We start from the raw sequence: 15597 nt of genomic DNA, 5'->3' as shown, positions 1-15597 counted from the left end.
GAGTGTGTAGTTGTTTTATAGCTCATGTTTATATACATACACTGTGTTGAGATATCTGCCTGTGTAGTTATAATCAATAAAAAAAACACCCACTCTGACCACAGGAAATGACACGTATGGATTTTATATTCATACAGTCTGACGATATCATCACATTGACACTGAGGTGGAATCTCTGACACTGAACAAACTCATGTGGAGTTTTTAAAGGAGAGACTTTACTGAAGCATGCGAGAGGTTAAGAGCACTTGGTAAAATACACCAGCATTAGTGATGCTACACACAGACAGGTGACATTTGTTACATGGTACAGGTGAAACAGATGGACGAAAGGAAAAGCAGCAGTAAGAGGCCGAATCAGAGATGGAAACGATGAGCAATGAGGACAGAAATCTTTAAGGATCACCAGATTATACTGAGTTATTTAAACGTTAAGCTTTGGTTACTACACTAGAATTTAAAAAAAAAATAAAAAAATAAGTCATAGAAAAAGGCACGCATCAGTCATGAAGGCAGTGAACAGTCAGTGAGTGGTGTCATCCACTCGGCTCTTTATATATCACATAAAATAAAAATTACACAACTTAAACAGAACAGACACAAATAAATCCACCAGAGACGACTGGAAACACGTTAAAAAGATCTGAGAATGTCCTTCACAGAATACAGTTTGGTGATTACAGGAAAAGTGGCTCAGCGCTTTAAAAACCCACTAAAAGCTTCTCGACACGACACAGCAGCAGCTTCATCGTCATGCATAAATAGCTGAAAGTGACAGTTGTGAGGGAAGAGGGTCTAGTTGTGGTAGAGGCGTATGCGCTGGGATATGTTGGCCCGGCACAGAGGGCAGTTCTGCAGGGCATCGCTACACACCTGACAGCAGCACACATGACCACACGGCAGGAAGATCACCTGAGACTGCAGAGACAGGAGAGACAGTGAGTAATCTGAACTTTGAAGCCATCTTTCAGGCTGTCCTGGTTCTCACCATCTTGAATGAGCCATCAGCACTTCCTGTTTCCTCTGCACCCATGCAGGTGGAGACTGTTATTACCAAAATACTTAACAGTGGAAAAAACGTAAAAACTAACACCTCTCATGCCAAAAACTGCAGTTCCTCTAGTGGCCACACAAGGCTCCAAAAGCGTGTCAGTCCCATTGGATCTTATCTGAAGAACAGTTTGCATTAATAGGGGCGTGGCCTCTTTGACAGACAGGTGGATGGCCACACAGGCAGTGTAGCTGCTTGGCTTCACCTCAGCTAACTGGAGTCCCTGAACTGGACCTCAGGACCATGTTTGTGCTGTTGGAGCCTTTTCAGTGCAGTTAGCCAATAATAGGGCTGCTGTGAGGATGCTGTACCAACAGACTGACCGAGAAGCCTGAGCTCCAGTTTTGGTGAATAAAACTTGTTAAGTTTTACTGCCATTTAAGATCAGATCAGAAATGAGGGGAAAAAAAATCAGAAAATCCAGGTTTCAGAGCACAATGGTTCAGCGTTCATCCTGATAACACCTCCTCCTCATTTCTAATGCATTAATGCTCCCAGCAGCAACACTTGTACTAAACCTCAGTAAATCATGTTTGTATAACTGAGATCATGCCTGTCAGTCAAACTTGTCACTTTGCCCCTTTATTAAAACCCCAAACAGTTTTTTATGCTAAAAACGTGTTTTCTGCTCTCAAATCTGACATCTGATCTTATAATGTCATTGAGACTAAACTCATGACCATTTTAGCATTTCTTACCCCGGTCTCCATGCAGACCACACAGTCTGAGCTTCCCGGCCCTTCCACAGGGGTAGGTGCTGACGGGGTGACGGGGGTCCCCGGGGTGAGTGGTGGGCTGGGCATTTGGATGTTTGAGGTGCTGGGAAAGAACGGAGGCGGGGAAGGAGATGGCGCAGAGGGGGTGACTTCCACTTCCGCCTCCTGCTTGGTGACTTTACAAGGTCCTGTAGAGGAGGAAACGGATCACGTCACTTTCCACATGCTAAACACTGAAAATCTAACATCTCTGTCCCATTAAACAGTTGCAGTGTGTCGGTGTTACAATGTGACTAACGCTCAGCTGTGGTGTGATGTGTGGACTGTACCTTGAGGCTGGCGTTCCCGGGCCCAGTTCAGAAGAGCTTTCTGGATTCCTGCTTCACTGATGCCCAACTGAAAACAAAGAATTCCATAAAGCTGATGATTTCATAAACCTGGATGTGACATGGCACCATGGATCCAAAAAAACAAAGCTTTAAAAGTTACACTGAGATTATCTTTAAATGCAACATGATCCAGTTGGAGAATAGAAACCTGCAGATGGCTATGTCAGCTACTCAGTGACGAAGGTGAATCAAGACACCATTCACCTTCAGAGTAGAGACCATCAAAACAGCACCTCCCTGTTTTTCTAATTTTACCCGATTTATGAAAATAACAACATCAAATGTATAGTTTAGTCTGATCTGTCAAAAGTAAGAATCTGTCCAAAACACTGCTGGATCCAGAGCCAGGCTGAGCCCTGTCTCTGGTAACAATCTCATCTTTAATATTCAATAAGGCAGAAGTAGTAACTAAATAATGGAGTGAAATAAACCAATTTTCTGTTTCATTACGCTGGAGATTGATTATTTGATGTTGATGTTCATACAGATGCTGGTGCAGAAACTAGACCTGGGCCAATCAAATGGCTTCCAGTTAATATGACAGATAATCAAGATAAACATTTTAAAAAATAAAAACAAAAAACAAATCGAGCAGCCCAGACAGAAACTTGCGCTGCAGACGCACCTTCTTGAGGTCGGAGGAGCTCATGTGGTGAAGCGCCTCGGTCGTCACTCGATGATGAGCCAGGATGGGCAGGTAGTGCTGAGCGGACAGTTTGCACAGCAAGTTCACCAGCTCCTTCTCCACACCCGCTTCCTGCAGAGAGATTACAGCTTTAGGTGGGATGCCACACTCTGTTTCCAGATGTTGCAGATGTTCATCTGTGCTATGTAACCTGCATGCGGAGTGACAGCGGCTTAGCGTCCAGCAGCCTCTGGTACTGGATCATCCAGTAGTTCTGCTGGTTGGACTCAGACTTCAGCTCCATCTCAGCCTGAAAAACACAACATGGGTTTTTGTTTATCCTCAGAACAGGAAACACAAACTCTACAAACAGGTATAAAGTTTATTTATAAAGTAGTTTTCATAGACATCTGGTCACAAAGCCATCATAACAACAAAAGGAATAAAAACATTAAAATATAATAGAAAATTAAAATGCATTTAATTGCAATACAAAATGTAAAAGTTAAAACTGAATAAAAGAAAAGAAACCAGAAATGTATTTGAAAGAAACAGGATTGTGAAACTGATTTTTCATGAGAGTTGAAGCTCAAAGAAGAATCAAATATAATGAAAAGATCACGAACGCTGGACTTGTGAGAAGGTAGAAAGAGTTTGACTGACATTTATATAGTTCAGGAGGATCAATAATCACACAATACCCAATCAAGATCATTGATGGAGAGATAGTGCGAGATAAACGGTTATCTGTTCATCCGCTAAGGCTTAAAAGACGCACACAGCAGAATGTCATCAGTATAGAAATGATTAAAAAAATGTCAGAAAATGACTGAATGACACCACATAAAGGAAGGATGTACAAAGCAAATTCTATTGGATTCAGCACTGAGAGTTGTGGAACTTCTTCATCTTATACTGGGACTTGCAAGACCTGCAGCCTTCATCATCTCTCTGAAACAACCTGTTTGAGCTCCTCCCCCTTTAGGCCAACTTTCTTCTGACTGGCTGCCTCTCACAAACAGAGGGTACAAGTTGACTATGCTGAGCCCATTCTGTTTCAGGTCACTATATGAAACGGAGTACTAAGAGTAGACCAAAGCCTTGCTGTATGGAAGCTGACCTCATTATTTGAACCTTAATGTTTAATATGAACACCCACCACAGGAAGTGGAGAAACATGACAGGAAATTAGGAGAAGAAGAACAAAACCGCCACGAGATAATTCCTCACCAGAACCTGCAGCAGCTCCTGCTCTCGCTGGTCTCTCTGCTTCAGCAGCTGCTGCAACATGTCGCTGAGCGCCGTGCGCTGCTCCACCAGAACTTCCTGCACACAAACACACACAAATGGAGTGACGTTACACACACATCATTATCAGCTGTGGGCAGTCAATGTTTGTTAGTACTAAGGTTTATTTATTCAACATTACAAAAACTTAAATTTAAATATTACACAAAAAAAAATTGGATATCGAATTCAAAAGGCCATGCAGGACTCGAGTGCAATGTTATAATAAAATACCATAGAAAAAATGCAGTGTGACTCCATCGTTAAAAATAAGTAAATAAAAAAGAACTAATATGAATGAGTTAATATGAATCTTTTCCTCCGCACCAAAGCAGACAGCAGTACAACCAACAGCAGTCGCATAAAGTAGCAGCACACACGTGACTATACACAGCAAAAATACACAACATGAAACAGTTTCATCAGTTTACTTTTGTCAGCATAAATCACACCGTTTGAGCTGTACTGTATTAAAAGCTGTCTGCTGCTGACAGAGAGGTGGTCCTGAGGAGGTGCAGAGCAGTTCATCACCATGTCATCAGCATAAAATCCAAGTTTGTACTTGTCTTATATGACTGAAATTATTTACATATAAAATAAATAGCAGTGGTCCCAGAACTGAACCTTGGGGAACACCTTTTTAGTCTTGCGTTTGTTTGTTTTTTGATAACCCTGCATTGACAGTTCTTTGCATTTTTATTGATCGCAGCTCGATCAGTTAAAAGGACTGTCTAATGTTGGCTGCCGTTTTGCTTTTAAGCTTTCTTCCTGAAACCTCACTGGTAGCCAGTTAAAACCTTAACAGTTTGTTTACTGTAGTTGCCTCTGTCACTCGTTTTAAGTCGCACATTTAAAGCTGCTGATCGTTTTCTTGAAATTTTGAACTGCTGCCATGAAGCGATGACATGGAAGTGAAAATAAACATGGGAGGGCAAACAAAGAAGGCGGTGACACCCACCTGCAGGTTCTCAGCATCCAGATTGCGTCTTTTAATCTCCAGTTTAGTCAGCTGCATTAACTCACCCTCTATGAGATGGATCTGAGGGACAGTGGAGAAGCAGACATGAGGCAAGCAAGGAGAGGGGACATGCTGCCGAGGCTATAATAATCTATGAGAAGCAACTTAAACTGGACATCTTCATTACTGTTAGGATGAGTAAGATGAATCTGATTATGAGCAGATTGTGGGAAAAAGTAAAATGACGTTAATGCCCAGTGTCTTTTCATTTTCAGCTATTTTTTTTTCCTTAGACTTGAATTAACTGAGTTTTTTGGACCTCTGGCAGAAACGAGCTGTAAAAACAAAACAAAGCAAAATAAAAAAACAAATAAAAAAACAATGATGCATCGTCACCGACCTGGTTACGGATGTACCCATGAACGGCGTCTTTTTGGAGCTGCAGCGCCTGGAATGCTGCCTTCTGCATCTCCTCCTGCAAAGACAACCATTCAAGGCAGGTCACCGAGGTGGGTTACCGAGTCCAGCAGCTTTAAACAGAGTGGGGGTTTGATTTCTACTCATCCTACCTCCTGTAAGATCTGGGCGATAGCTTTGGACTTGTCCAGAACTTGGAGGCACAGCATCTTGTCAAACTTCCTGTCTAAATTCTCTAAACTGTTACATAAGGAGAAGAGATTACAACATCTTTCCAAAAGCTGTCACAGGTCTCCCTGTTTATGGTTTGTGTATATGTGTGTTTCTGACCTCCTGCAGGCCTCAGTGACCAGGCTCTGTCTGCGGTAGTCACTGGCCTCCTGGAGGAGGCTCATGGCGCAGCTGTCAGACAGCATCTTCTGCATGGCCGCTAAAAACAGAGAGCAAGGAGAGGGGAAGAAAACACCACATGAGGAGCATGCTAGCTACGTTTTTGTCTTTTCCAGCTCTATGTTTTCATTCTTAGAGTAGCTTTGCATGATTCAGACTTCAAAATAATCCTTCTTTATCTCACACTTTAAGTATCAACTTTCCATACCTGAGATGACCATATTAGGGAGATCCCCTCTCTATGATATCATACAGAGCCAGAGTAGAAAAAACTGAGTAAAATTATGTGTTTTAATGCCTGAATGAGACAAGCTCTATACCTGCCACCTCCTTCTTCCTCAGTGAGTTAGCTTCTTCCTGCGTGATGGTGGTCAGATGTTCCATACGGATCCTGAGGGGAAAACATTTTGTTTCAGCATTTCACTGCAGACTTACAGGAACTTTCTATAACTTCCTGTGTTTAAAACGGCTAAGTCCTAAACAGGATGTGAAGAAACAATCACTGTGACTTTATCAACAAAACATCTTTGTAATGTGTTGACAAGATATCAACTGAAGTCCAACTAGGACCACGCTGTACCCTCATGAAATATCTCACACAACTACCAGCACCTCCATCACAATACAGCATCGCCACTGGCTTTGATGGAGTCAGATTCCAGACAGGAGCAACGCAGCAACTCACGATCTGTATTCCATTAAGATCAGAATATGAAAATCAAGCCCTCCAAACTGGTTTGTAAAGTGTTCTTTTGTCCTGCTGTTATTTTTTTTTTTTACCCTCCCATCCCTGAAAGCACTTTATGCATCTCCTTCACAAAGTGCTCCAGAAATAGACAGCTAAGTGGGAAACAATTGGATGAGTGCTGCTGTGTTGTAGAGTCTTATTTCTCTTCCCTGTGTGTTATGGATCATTGGTCAGAACACTCACCGATCCTCCTCCATGGCTTGGAGGAACTCTGCACTCTTTTTCTGCCTGCAAGGATGCAGATGAACACACTGCAGTTAGCACAGACTCATCAGTGGAGACGCCATATTTAAAGTATCCGCAGAAACCCCTCCTTCAGACCTGTTGTTGTCCATCAGCAGGCTGCTGATGCGACTGCTGATGTTGTCTTCAGCTTGTCTGACTTTCTCCAGCACCAGTTGCCTCTCAGCCTCCTGAGCTCTCTGCTGCTTGCTGACGCCCTGCTCCACCCTCTCCTGCTCCTAAAAGGCACACACAGCATATAAAACAGGCAATTTTAGGAATTACACACAGAATCATCATCATCAGGGATGATTCGGTGTTAACAGAAAGAAGGAGCTGACAATTAAACCTATCAAGAAGACTTCTGGGCGGTTGTTATTACCTGTCGGACTGAGTTGAGGATGTTCTCCTTGTTGGAGTTTTTCATCATTACAAGCTGGGTATGCTCCCTTTGCTTCTCCTCCAGGTGCTTCTCGAAGGCCAACTTCTCCTGCTGCTTCTGCTCCTGCAGGACATACAAACCAGTCAGAAAACTTTCAAACTTCAGCTGCTCAAACACAGGTTTCACTTTATTCAGCTCATGTAAAAATAATGCAACACCTCTGAACAGAAAGCCTTATCTGCAGATTCTCAGCCCTCTAAATAATAACTACTGCTACAGTCTGCAGCCAGTTTCCACAATAATAAGCTAAAAAAAAAAAAAAAAAATTCTGTGGGGACAGAACAAGAAATTGTAATAAGAACAAATAAAATAAGAATATTTAATTTCACTGAAACAATTAAAACACAAAAAAGCAGCAAAGGAACTACAAAACTTATCAGAGTCTAGAAATGGAAATTAAACTGGGACCTAAAATCGAACCTTGTGGTGCACCACAGTAACGCTTCAGTTGGGAAGTTGGTGGTCAAAAAAGTTATTTTCAGAAGACAGCAGGAAATCAGATACGTGTACTGTCCTTTATGGCACCTCGTGTTTGAAACTGACCGAAAAAAATTACATCAAAACTGCTCTCTGCTAGGAGAAGGGCTTTTGTTCTCTTTGTGTAATGTACTCAAAAGTTCGGTAAAAGCTAGTAGTTGTGTTGAAAGATGTGCTATAACTTTGTTCTTCACCCTGGTGTTGCAGAAAAACGACACAGGAAATATTAAAGAAAACTTGTATGCCTGAAAGAAGTAGAAAAGGTACTAGATAAAACTAAGATATTAAAAGATGTTGAAGAAAAATGAGGAATGTCTTGTCACCAACCTTTCTCTTCTCGTAGTCACTAAATTTGTTCTGCAACAGAAAAAGAGGAAACACTGAAAGACACTTGTAGTATCTCACACAGAAATCCATAAACGTATCAAAGAAGCTGGTGTTCGTGTCCTCTACACACTCCACAAGAGAAAGCTGTACCTGCCAGGCCTCATCCAACCCATCCAGGCAGTCGGAGCTCTGCCTGCCGCCGTCGCTCTCCAGCACCGGCAGGAGGTACTGAGAGGGTGGGCAGTACTCCTCTCCCAGCTCTGGAAAGCAAACCAACCAACCAGTCAATTCACCTTCATGCTGCCCAAACCACAACAATCATACAGCACATTTTTAGTTTACACCGTGATGTGACACAGAGAAGCCTAGATATTAAAACTTCTAACTTGTGCCAAAACAACAGTTTTGGTCTCTATAGATGGGTTCCACCTTAATAACTGCTGTTCATTAACCAGGAGGGCATATGCAGGTCTTTTGAGTTCATAAGCCTCCTGATGCTACGGTCAGCAAAGTGTACAATGCTGTTAAAGTGGTGGAGCTGCAGGCTGGACCAGGAATTCTCACGGCCTGATTAAAACAACATGAGGTAATGCCAAGATGAAAGTCGCTGCCTCAGCAGAAGTAACCGCACACATACGAGAGAGGGAGAAGTGAAACAGTAAAAATACACATGCATGTTCTGATTTCAGATTCAGTGTCTGTGTTCGTGTCAAATCTGTGAATTTTACTGAACTCTTTGTAGAATTTATTGCCGTTTGTTTAGAGTAACTCTGTTGTGGAAGACCTGAAGCTTTTTTTTTTTTTTCCTTTTTTTGCCTTTTTCAGCTTTATTGACAGGAAAGCGGAAGGAGAAAGAGAGGGGATGACATGCGGCTAAGAGCCACGGGTTGGTTTCGAACCTGGGCCGGCCACTCTCAGCCATATCTCTCGTATGGCATGTGACCGCCCGCTCAACGCACTGAGCTAAACCGGTGTCCCGGACCTTAAGCTCATCTGATGTTTTTCTACAACATTTCTTTTATATGCAATATATTGTAAGCATCTGAAATCTTTAAACTAATTATTCACGTTCCATTCATGTACAACACCATCAGTTCAAAGACAAAGTCATAGCTTTGTCTCTTTTTCTGTGACAGGAAGTTAAAAACATGCAGACCGGGCACCCAAAGCCAACCGATATGATCGAGGTGTAAACCACATTCACACAGACGTGCTGACGCTAACTAGCGAAGGAAGAAGTCTACTGCTGCCAGAGCTGCTAACATTAGCCACACTCGGCTCATATCACGTTTACATGAACGTGCTGTTACACCAAAGGCTGCACAGTTCCTGCACTATTTAAAAATATCAAAGTTTTTCCTTTTAAGACCTTTTTTAAGACGTAGTAAATAAGAACTAACACAGAGTCGTGTAGAAAAAAATGTTGTATTTTTAACCCTTTTTTAAATCCTTTTTTTTAAACCAGTTTTTTTCTTTATACTGGAAATTAGAAACAAACTCCCTGCTATCTTTCCTTTTTTTCTGTGCACTTCTGCATTTTGAACCGAACAACAAATCAGCATCATCATCTGCTTACCTCATCTGTGACGCGGCACGGGAAAACACAGAAAGACCAACATTTTCATTTCTTGTTTCCTCAAATTTAAAATTTCAAGATTAATGTGTAAAAACAGATTTATTTATTTATCATTATTTATTTTCTATGAATTCTGAACAGACTGTGCCTTTTTTATTATTATTGTATCACTGATGCAAATAGATAAATACTCACTTGAAGCATGTTTAGAAAAGATTAAAGTTCTGATAAAAACTTCACTGTTGTTACAAGAAACCATCAATCGATTACAATTTAGTCTGCGTCATCGCCACAGGCTCATTATTTCCAACACAGCAAAGAAGCATCAGCATCTGCGCCCTATGTGGTAAATCTAAGGAGCTACTAAATCTCAGTGAGCCAGTAGGAAAGGCAGCAATCAACAGAATTCTCACCTACAGTTTGAGGAAATAAGACATTTTAAGATTAATTTTCTTGACTGTGATCTCAGACAGGAACCCTGTAGGTTTACGTTTTTCTGCCGTTAATCAACAAATAAATGAGTGACCACGAGCGGCAAATCCTACCCGTGCACAGGAAGCGTTGGATGCTCTCTGTTCCCTCTGTGCACACAGACGAAGGTGGGAAGGACATCATGGCAGCATCAAGGCTAAAACTCTGTCACAGAAACACACACACACTTATAAAACACCAGTTTGTTTTCAGCCTTCCTGTAGGTCTGAATCAGTGGACACCTCACCTCTAAGGTGCGGATGTAGGCCAGCGCTTTGGGAAGCGTCACAATGTTGTTGTCACTCACATCGAGTGTCCGCAGGCTGCTCAGAGAACCAGCAGAGGACGGCAGCTCAGTGAGGCAGTTTCCTGTTAGAGAAAAAGAAAATACACAACTAGCTTCTTGTGACTCATCTCGCTTCAGAGCAAGCAAGCAGGAAGCATCGTACCCTTTAAATTAAGAGTCTGCAGGAGGCACAGGTTCCCGATGGAATCTGGCAGGGCCTTCAAACGGTTCTTCTCCACATTCAGGATCTGACAGAAGAAGAAAAACCGCAGGTGGATGCTGACGACATTTATTCACACTTACTTCCCGTATAACTGGAGAGCAGGCTTTACCTGCAGCGCCGTCAGTTTCCCAATGTCCTCTGGCAGAGAGGTGAGTTTGTTCTCATGCAGGTCTAAAACCTTCGGAGGGTCACAGGAGGGTTTTCTCAGAAAATAAATCCAGCACTAACATCTGCATGCTAACTCTAACAAACTCTAAGGTAACACAGAGTTAAAAACGATGATGAGCTATGAGCCTCAAGCTGAGGTACACATTCGAAATGCAGTACGTTTAAAAACAAAAAACGAGAGAAACACCATCACCTATGAAGAGGATATGATGATGTCACAGGGTCCCAGGGCTTACCTTTAATGTAATGAGGGTGCTGATGTCAATGCCTTTGGGCAACAGATGCCGCAGCTCGTTGTTGTGGAGGATAAGTACCTGAATGAAAGAAACAGAGGTAACATTTTCATTGCTCTATCTGCTGTTAGTCTGTGAGGGTTGGCCAGTCAGAAGAGAGATAGCTAAAAAGAGGAGGAGCTAAATCACTAGTTGAAGCTCTAAGTTCTGGAGTCTGAGGAATATTGTGTGTGAGATTTTTTGCAGAAACTCTTCACTGAGTAAATAAATATCAAACCACTTAAAAGCTCTGCAACTCTGTCTCACCTTCTTATGAAGCACTTTGCTGATGGAAAAGGCACTCGAGGGGGCCTGTGATGTAACACACGAAAACATTAGCTGTAGCCAGCACAATTTAATCACATCTTAGTCAATCTCAGGAAAAAAAATGGGATAAAAGACTCAAAGAAAAGAATGAAAGAAAAATGCTGTTCTGTTGATGGTGGCACAGCTGGAAGTAATCTCTCAGCAAAAATAGCAATAATAAAAACACAGTTTAGCTCCAACTTGGCTTTTTTTTTTTTTTTTTAATAGAAGTCGAAACTGCTAACTAATCGATTCACATTGTGACTCATTAGTGCTCCCACTAATGACTCCCTGCTCTCTTCCATTTCTCTTCTGTTTGCAGAGTTTTTCCTTTGTTTAGGATAGATTAGGACTTTTTTGTCATAACACATGTATAAATATATAAAATATATATGCAGGGTAACGAAATACAATTTGCTTCTAATCAGAAGTGCAAGAGCAGTAAGTGCAATAAGAGCAGATTATATACAGATATGGGTAGTATAAAATGTGGGAATATTGATGAACAGATTATCCACAAATAGGTTAAGTAAACAGATGTTCATATAGCTATACAGAGAGCAAAAATACTAGTAGTTTAGAAGTATTAGTAGTTTGCTAACATAACAGAAAAAGAGAAATAAAGGCTACTGTTACTCATCAGGTTAATGTGTAAACCACAACACGATGGCTGTCAGGGATCAGTGCAGCTTTCCTCTCACCTCTGACAGCCCACAGGCTGAGATGTCCAGGATGTCATCAGCACCAGCTTCCTTAGACTGAGGAGGATAACTAAGAGTAAGCGGGTGGATTTGTGATAGATACGTTAACACTAGCACCAGCAGCTTCTTCTTCTTACCCGGCACAGCTGATACTCGAGTCTCTTCTGGCAGTCCTCGCTGGGCTTCCTCTTCCTGAAGAATAGAGGCATCCTGACCCCGGGTGTTTTCCTTCCTGTTCCCTCCCCCTCCACTCAAACAAGAGTCACACGGAGGTCTGACGGACAGGTTGGACAACCCTGACCACACCACCTGCACTCTAGGAGAAGCAGCGACATGAAAGACTAATCAGATAAATATGAATTTAACTTGTATCACAGAAACACAATAAGCTGTAGTGTGATTACTGAATGATTTAAAGGGAACGATTCCGCTCATTTACAGCACTACATTTTTATCCCGGGACTAAACTATTTATGGTTTAGTTTAGGAGGTATATGAAGCCTTTCAGCTCACTCTCTGTCTGAGACAAGCTGTTTTACCCCTAAAGCCTTCACAAAGCTCTGTGTAGGTGTTAAAGGTGTTTCTGTAACTATGGATTACACTCCTCCTCATCCCACCAGTGTTCAGAGGTGAACAATCGCAGATTTCCAATGTATTCACACAAGTAACATTATTAATATGTCTATTACAATGCTCAGAGAAATTAGAACACTTAAATCACCCATCCATCCATCCATCCATCCATCCATCCATCCATCCATCGATCTTCATCCGCTTTATCCGAGGCCGGGTCGCGGGGGCAGCAGCCTAAGCAGAGAAGCCCAGACCTCCCTCTCCCCAGCCACCTCCTTCACTAGCTGAAGGAGGTGGCTGGGGGGGGGGACACCCAGCCGGGGGGGACACCAAGGCGTTCCCAGGCCAGCCAAAAGATATAATCTCTCCAGCGTGTCATGGGTCTGCCCCGGGGCCTCCTCCCGGTGGGACATGCCTGGAACACCCCACCCAGGGGGCATCCTTGTCAGATGCCCGAACCACCTCAGCTGGCTCCTTTCGATGTGGAGCAGCAGCGGCTCTACTCTGGGCCCCTCCCGGATGGCCGAACTTCTCACCCTATCTCTAAGGGAGAGGCCAGCCACCCTTCAGAGGAAGCTCATTTCTGCCGCTTGTATCCACGATCTCGTTCTTTCGGTCACTACCCACAGCTCATGGCCATAGGTGAGGGTAGGGATCGACCGGTAAATTGAGAGCTTCGCTTTTACACTCAGCTCCCTCTTCACCATGACGGACCAGTGCAGCGGAGTGCAGCGGCCGCATTACTGCAGCCGCAGCCCCAATCCGTCTGTCGATCTCCGGCTCCCTTCTCCCATCACTCGCGAACAAGACCCCGAGATACTTGAACTCCTCCACTTGGGGCAGGAACTCATCCCTCAGATTTGGAGGTGCTGATCCTCATTCCCGCTGCTTCACACTCGGCTGCGAACCGTTCCAGTGCGAGCTGGAGGCCCCCGCCCGATGAAGCCAACAGAACCACATCATCCGCAAAAAGCAGAGATGAGATTCTGAGACCACCATATATATATATAGATGTCTATGAAAAGTAAAATGCCTCAGTGTTTTCACATTCAGACAGTTCAATGTGAATGCGAATGCAGCTGCAGTAAACAGCACGGCCCCTTGGGCTTACACTTACACATTGAAGCAAATGAATACAAATTCAAACTAAAATTACAAAATTATGTTTTACTTTTTTAATTCATAAACAGCTACACTGATTTACATTGTATATAATGGCATTATTTGGTTTATTTATTGACTTATTTGTTTATGAATAGACTTTAAAGACTTGGTTGCTCAGTTCATTCCTAGATGTTTCACAATGACATATGTGATCTGTATGATCGCAGTCACGGGGAGCTTGGTGTATGGATTTTCCCACAGCTGAAGGCCCTTGTGGGTGTGGCTTTGGGGAGGGGAACGGAGGATTACCGTAAACTGACATGACGTTAATCAGTAGAATTAGAAAAAGATAATAAACCTCAGTAGACTTTAAACCTGATGACAACCACCTTTAACCCACCTGTGCTCACCTTTTGACAGCCGACAAGTTCAGCTACACTAAACTGTGCTGACGGATAAGCTAACATGCTAAAAGATAACATTAAACTGTAGCCTGTTGGAGTGTGTCAACAGCAGGAAGTGGAGTCAGAGTAATGTCAGGTTTCAAACTCACCGTGTGATTATTACAGTCTCTCCTATTCTTCGCTGTTCTCAGGATAAAAATGTTTAAAGGAAGCTCCGATGTTCGCTAACATGTGAAGTAGCTGGTCCAGTTAGTCGATTTTAACTATTTAAATCTGAACTCCTCCCCACTTTACCCTCGTAGCTCATAAAAATGAAGCCATACGGTAATATTTCCACTCAGATCGAATGAGGCTGACTGCTGCTAACCTACACGAGCTGATTAATGCAATCAAAACAAACAGTTAACTGCATTTTTCTTCTTCTCCGCCCCGTTACCGGCTCCAGCGTGATAGCAGGAGCCTGTCGCCCCCTATAGTTCACACTGCGCATGTGCACATAAGTCATATCAGGTCGCACTGCCGCTGATATTTCAAAGAGTGGTGTAGACTTCTTGTTTTTGCTTTGCTCCCATCTTACTTACTTAATTATAATAACTGAAAAAGGTGTTTGATTATGCAGATTTTCAGTCATCCAGTTTAGGGCGGTCTTATGACTCCTATGAATTGCATACCTGGGACCCTCCACCTTTTGTCTTAAAAATGAAGACTCCTCTTGGAGGAGATGTGAAATATCTTTACTAACTTAAACAAGCCCAGGTCCTTTCCTATTTAAAGCTCCCAGAAAAAAATTAGTCTGCGCCGAAAATTCAGGCTAAATTTGGCAAAAGGGCATTCAGATCTAAAAACGTTTTTAAACAGCCCGAAGGCTGAAAATGCTGCGTCTGAATATTTGTTACCTCTGTTTTTTGGCCCGATAATTTAGAAAACACGCTCCTTTAAGGTAGTGCAGCTTCTTTGCACTTACCCCGCACGTGAGCACTTTGTCCAGCAGGGGTCGCGCTAGGCACGTTTATGCCACACCGAACGAAGCCCGGCTGTTTGCATGTGGCAGTAATTATAATCTCAGAGGTGTGCTCTTAAAGCATGATGTTTTTGATTGTGGTTTTAAGCCTCACCCTCTCTGCATGCTTTATAACTCCACTGACTAAACACACCTGGTCGGTTTAATAAAAATATTAACATAACCAGATAACCTGCAGACCTGAACCCGAGCAGTGTTTATCACAGCCCTCTGCAGGTGTGATGTATGACTCTGAACCCACAAGAGGCGCCCGCGCAGCTATAAATAACCACATAATTAAAGGTGTTGACAGGGAACTGACACTGTGGTTAGAGCTGCTCTCCCCGGAGCCCCCCTTTAGTTTAAAAAGCTTCACACACACTACAGATCCCCCCCCCTCCAACAACACCAGCGTCCTCAGAACAGGATCATGTGTGGGCTTATTACCAGAGGAGGTGTTACAT

The 15597-nt window shown here is 42.8% G+C and overlaps 1 protein-coding gene across 1 annotated transcript; it reads right to left on the bottom strand.

The window, feature by feature from the left end:
• Positions 1–511: 511 nt before the first annotated feature.
• lrsam1 (leucine rich repeat and sterile alpha motif containing 1) lies at positions 512–14597 on the bottom strand. The gene is made up of 25 exons (XM_086300011.1): positions 14283–14597; positions 12190–12368; positions 12053–12109; positions 11313–11357; positions 11010–11087; positions 10715–10783; positions 10546–10630; positions 10344–10465; positions 10171–10261; positions 8200–8309; positions 8050–8079; positions 7186–7308; positions 6903–7042; positions 6765–6809; positions 6154–6224; positions 5774–5873; positions 5596–5683; positions 5427–5501; positions 5027–5107; positions 4012–4107; positions 2993–3091; positions 2782–2913; positions 2097–2163; positions 1750–1955; positions 512–918 (listed from the first exon to the last, which is right to left on the bottom strand). Exons 2-25 carry the CDS (start codon positions 12259–12261, stop codon positions 796–798), a joined length of 2205 nt encoding a protein of 734 aa, XP_086156137.1. The 5' UTR covers positions 12262–12368; positions 14283–14597; the 3' UTR covers positions 512–795.
• Between the last annotated feature and the right edge of the window lie 1000 nt (positions 14598–15597).

Source organism: Aulonocara sp. 'chitande type north' Nkhata Bay, linkage group LG7, assembly GCF_057382095.1.
Source record: "Aulonocara sp. 'chitande type north' Nkhata Bay isolate Kocher_YH1m ecotype deep benthic linkage group LG7, A_spYH_male_GT1.1, whole genome shotgun sequence".
Lineage (NCBI taxonomy): Eukaryota > Metazoa > Chordata > Actinopteri > Cichliformes > Cichlidae > Aulonocara > Aulonocara sp. 'chitande type north' Nkhata Bay.
Note: the sequence above shows the minus strand (reverse complement) of the source record. Positions and strands in the feature narration are given on the sequence as shown.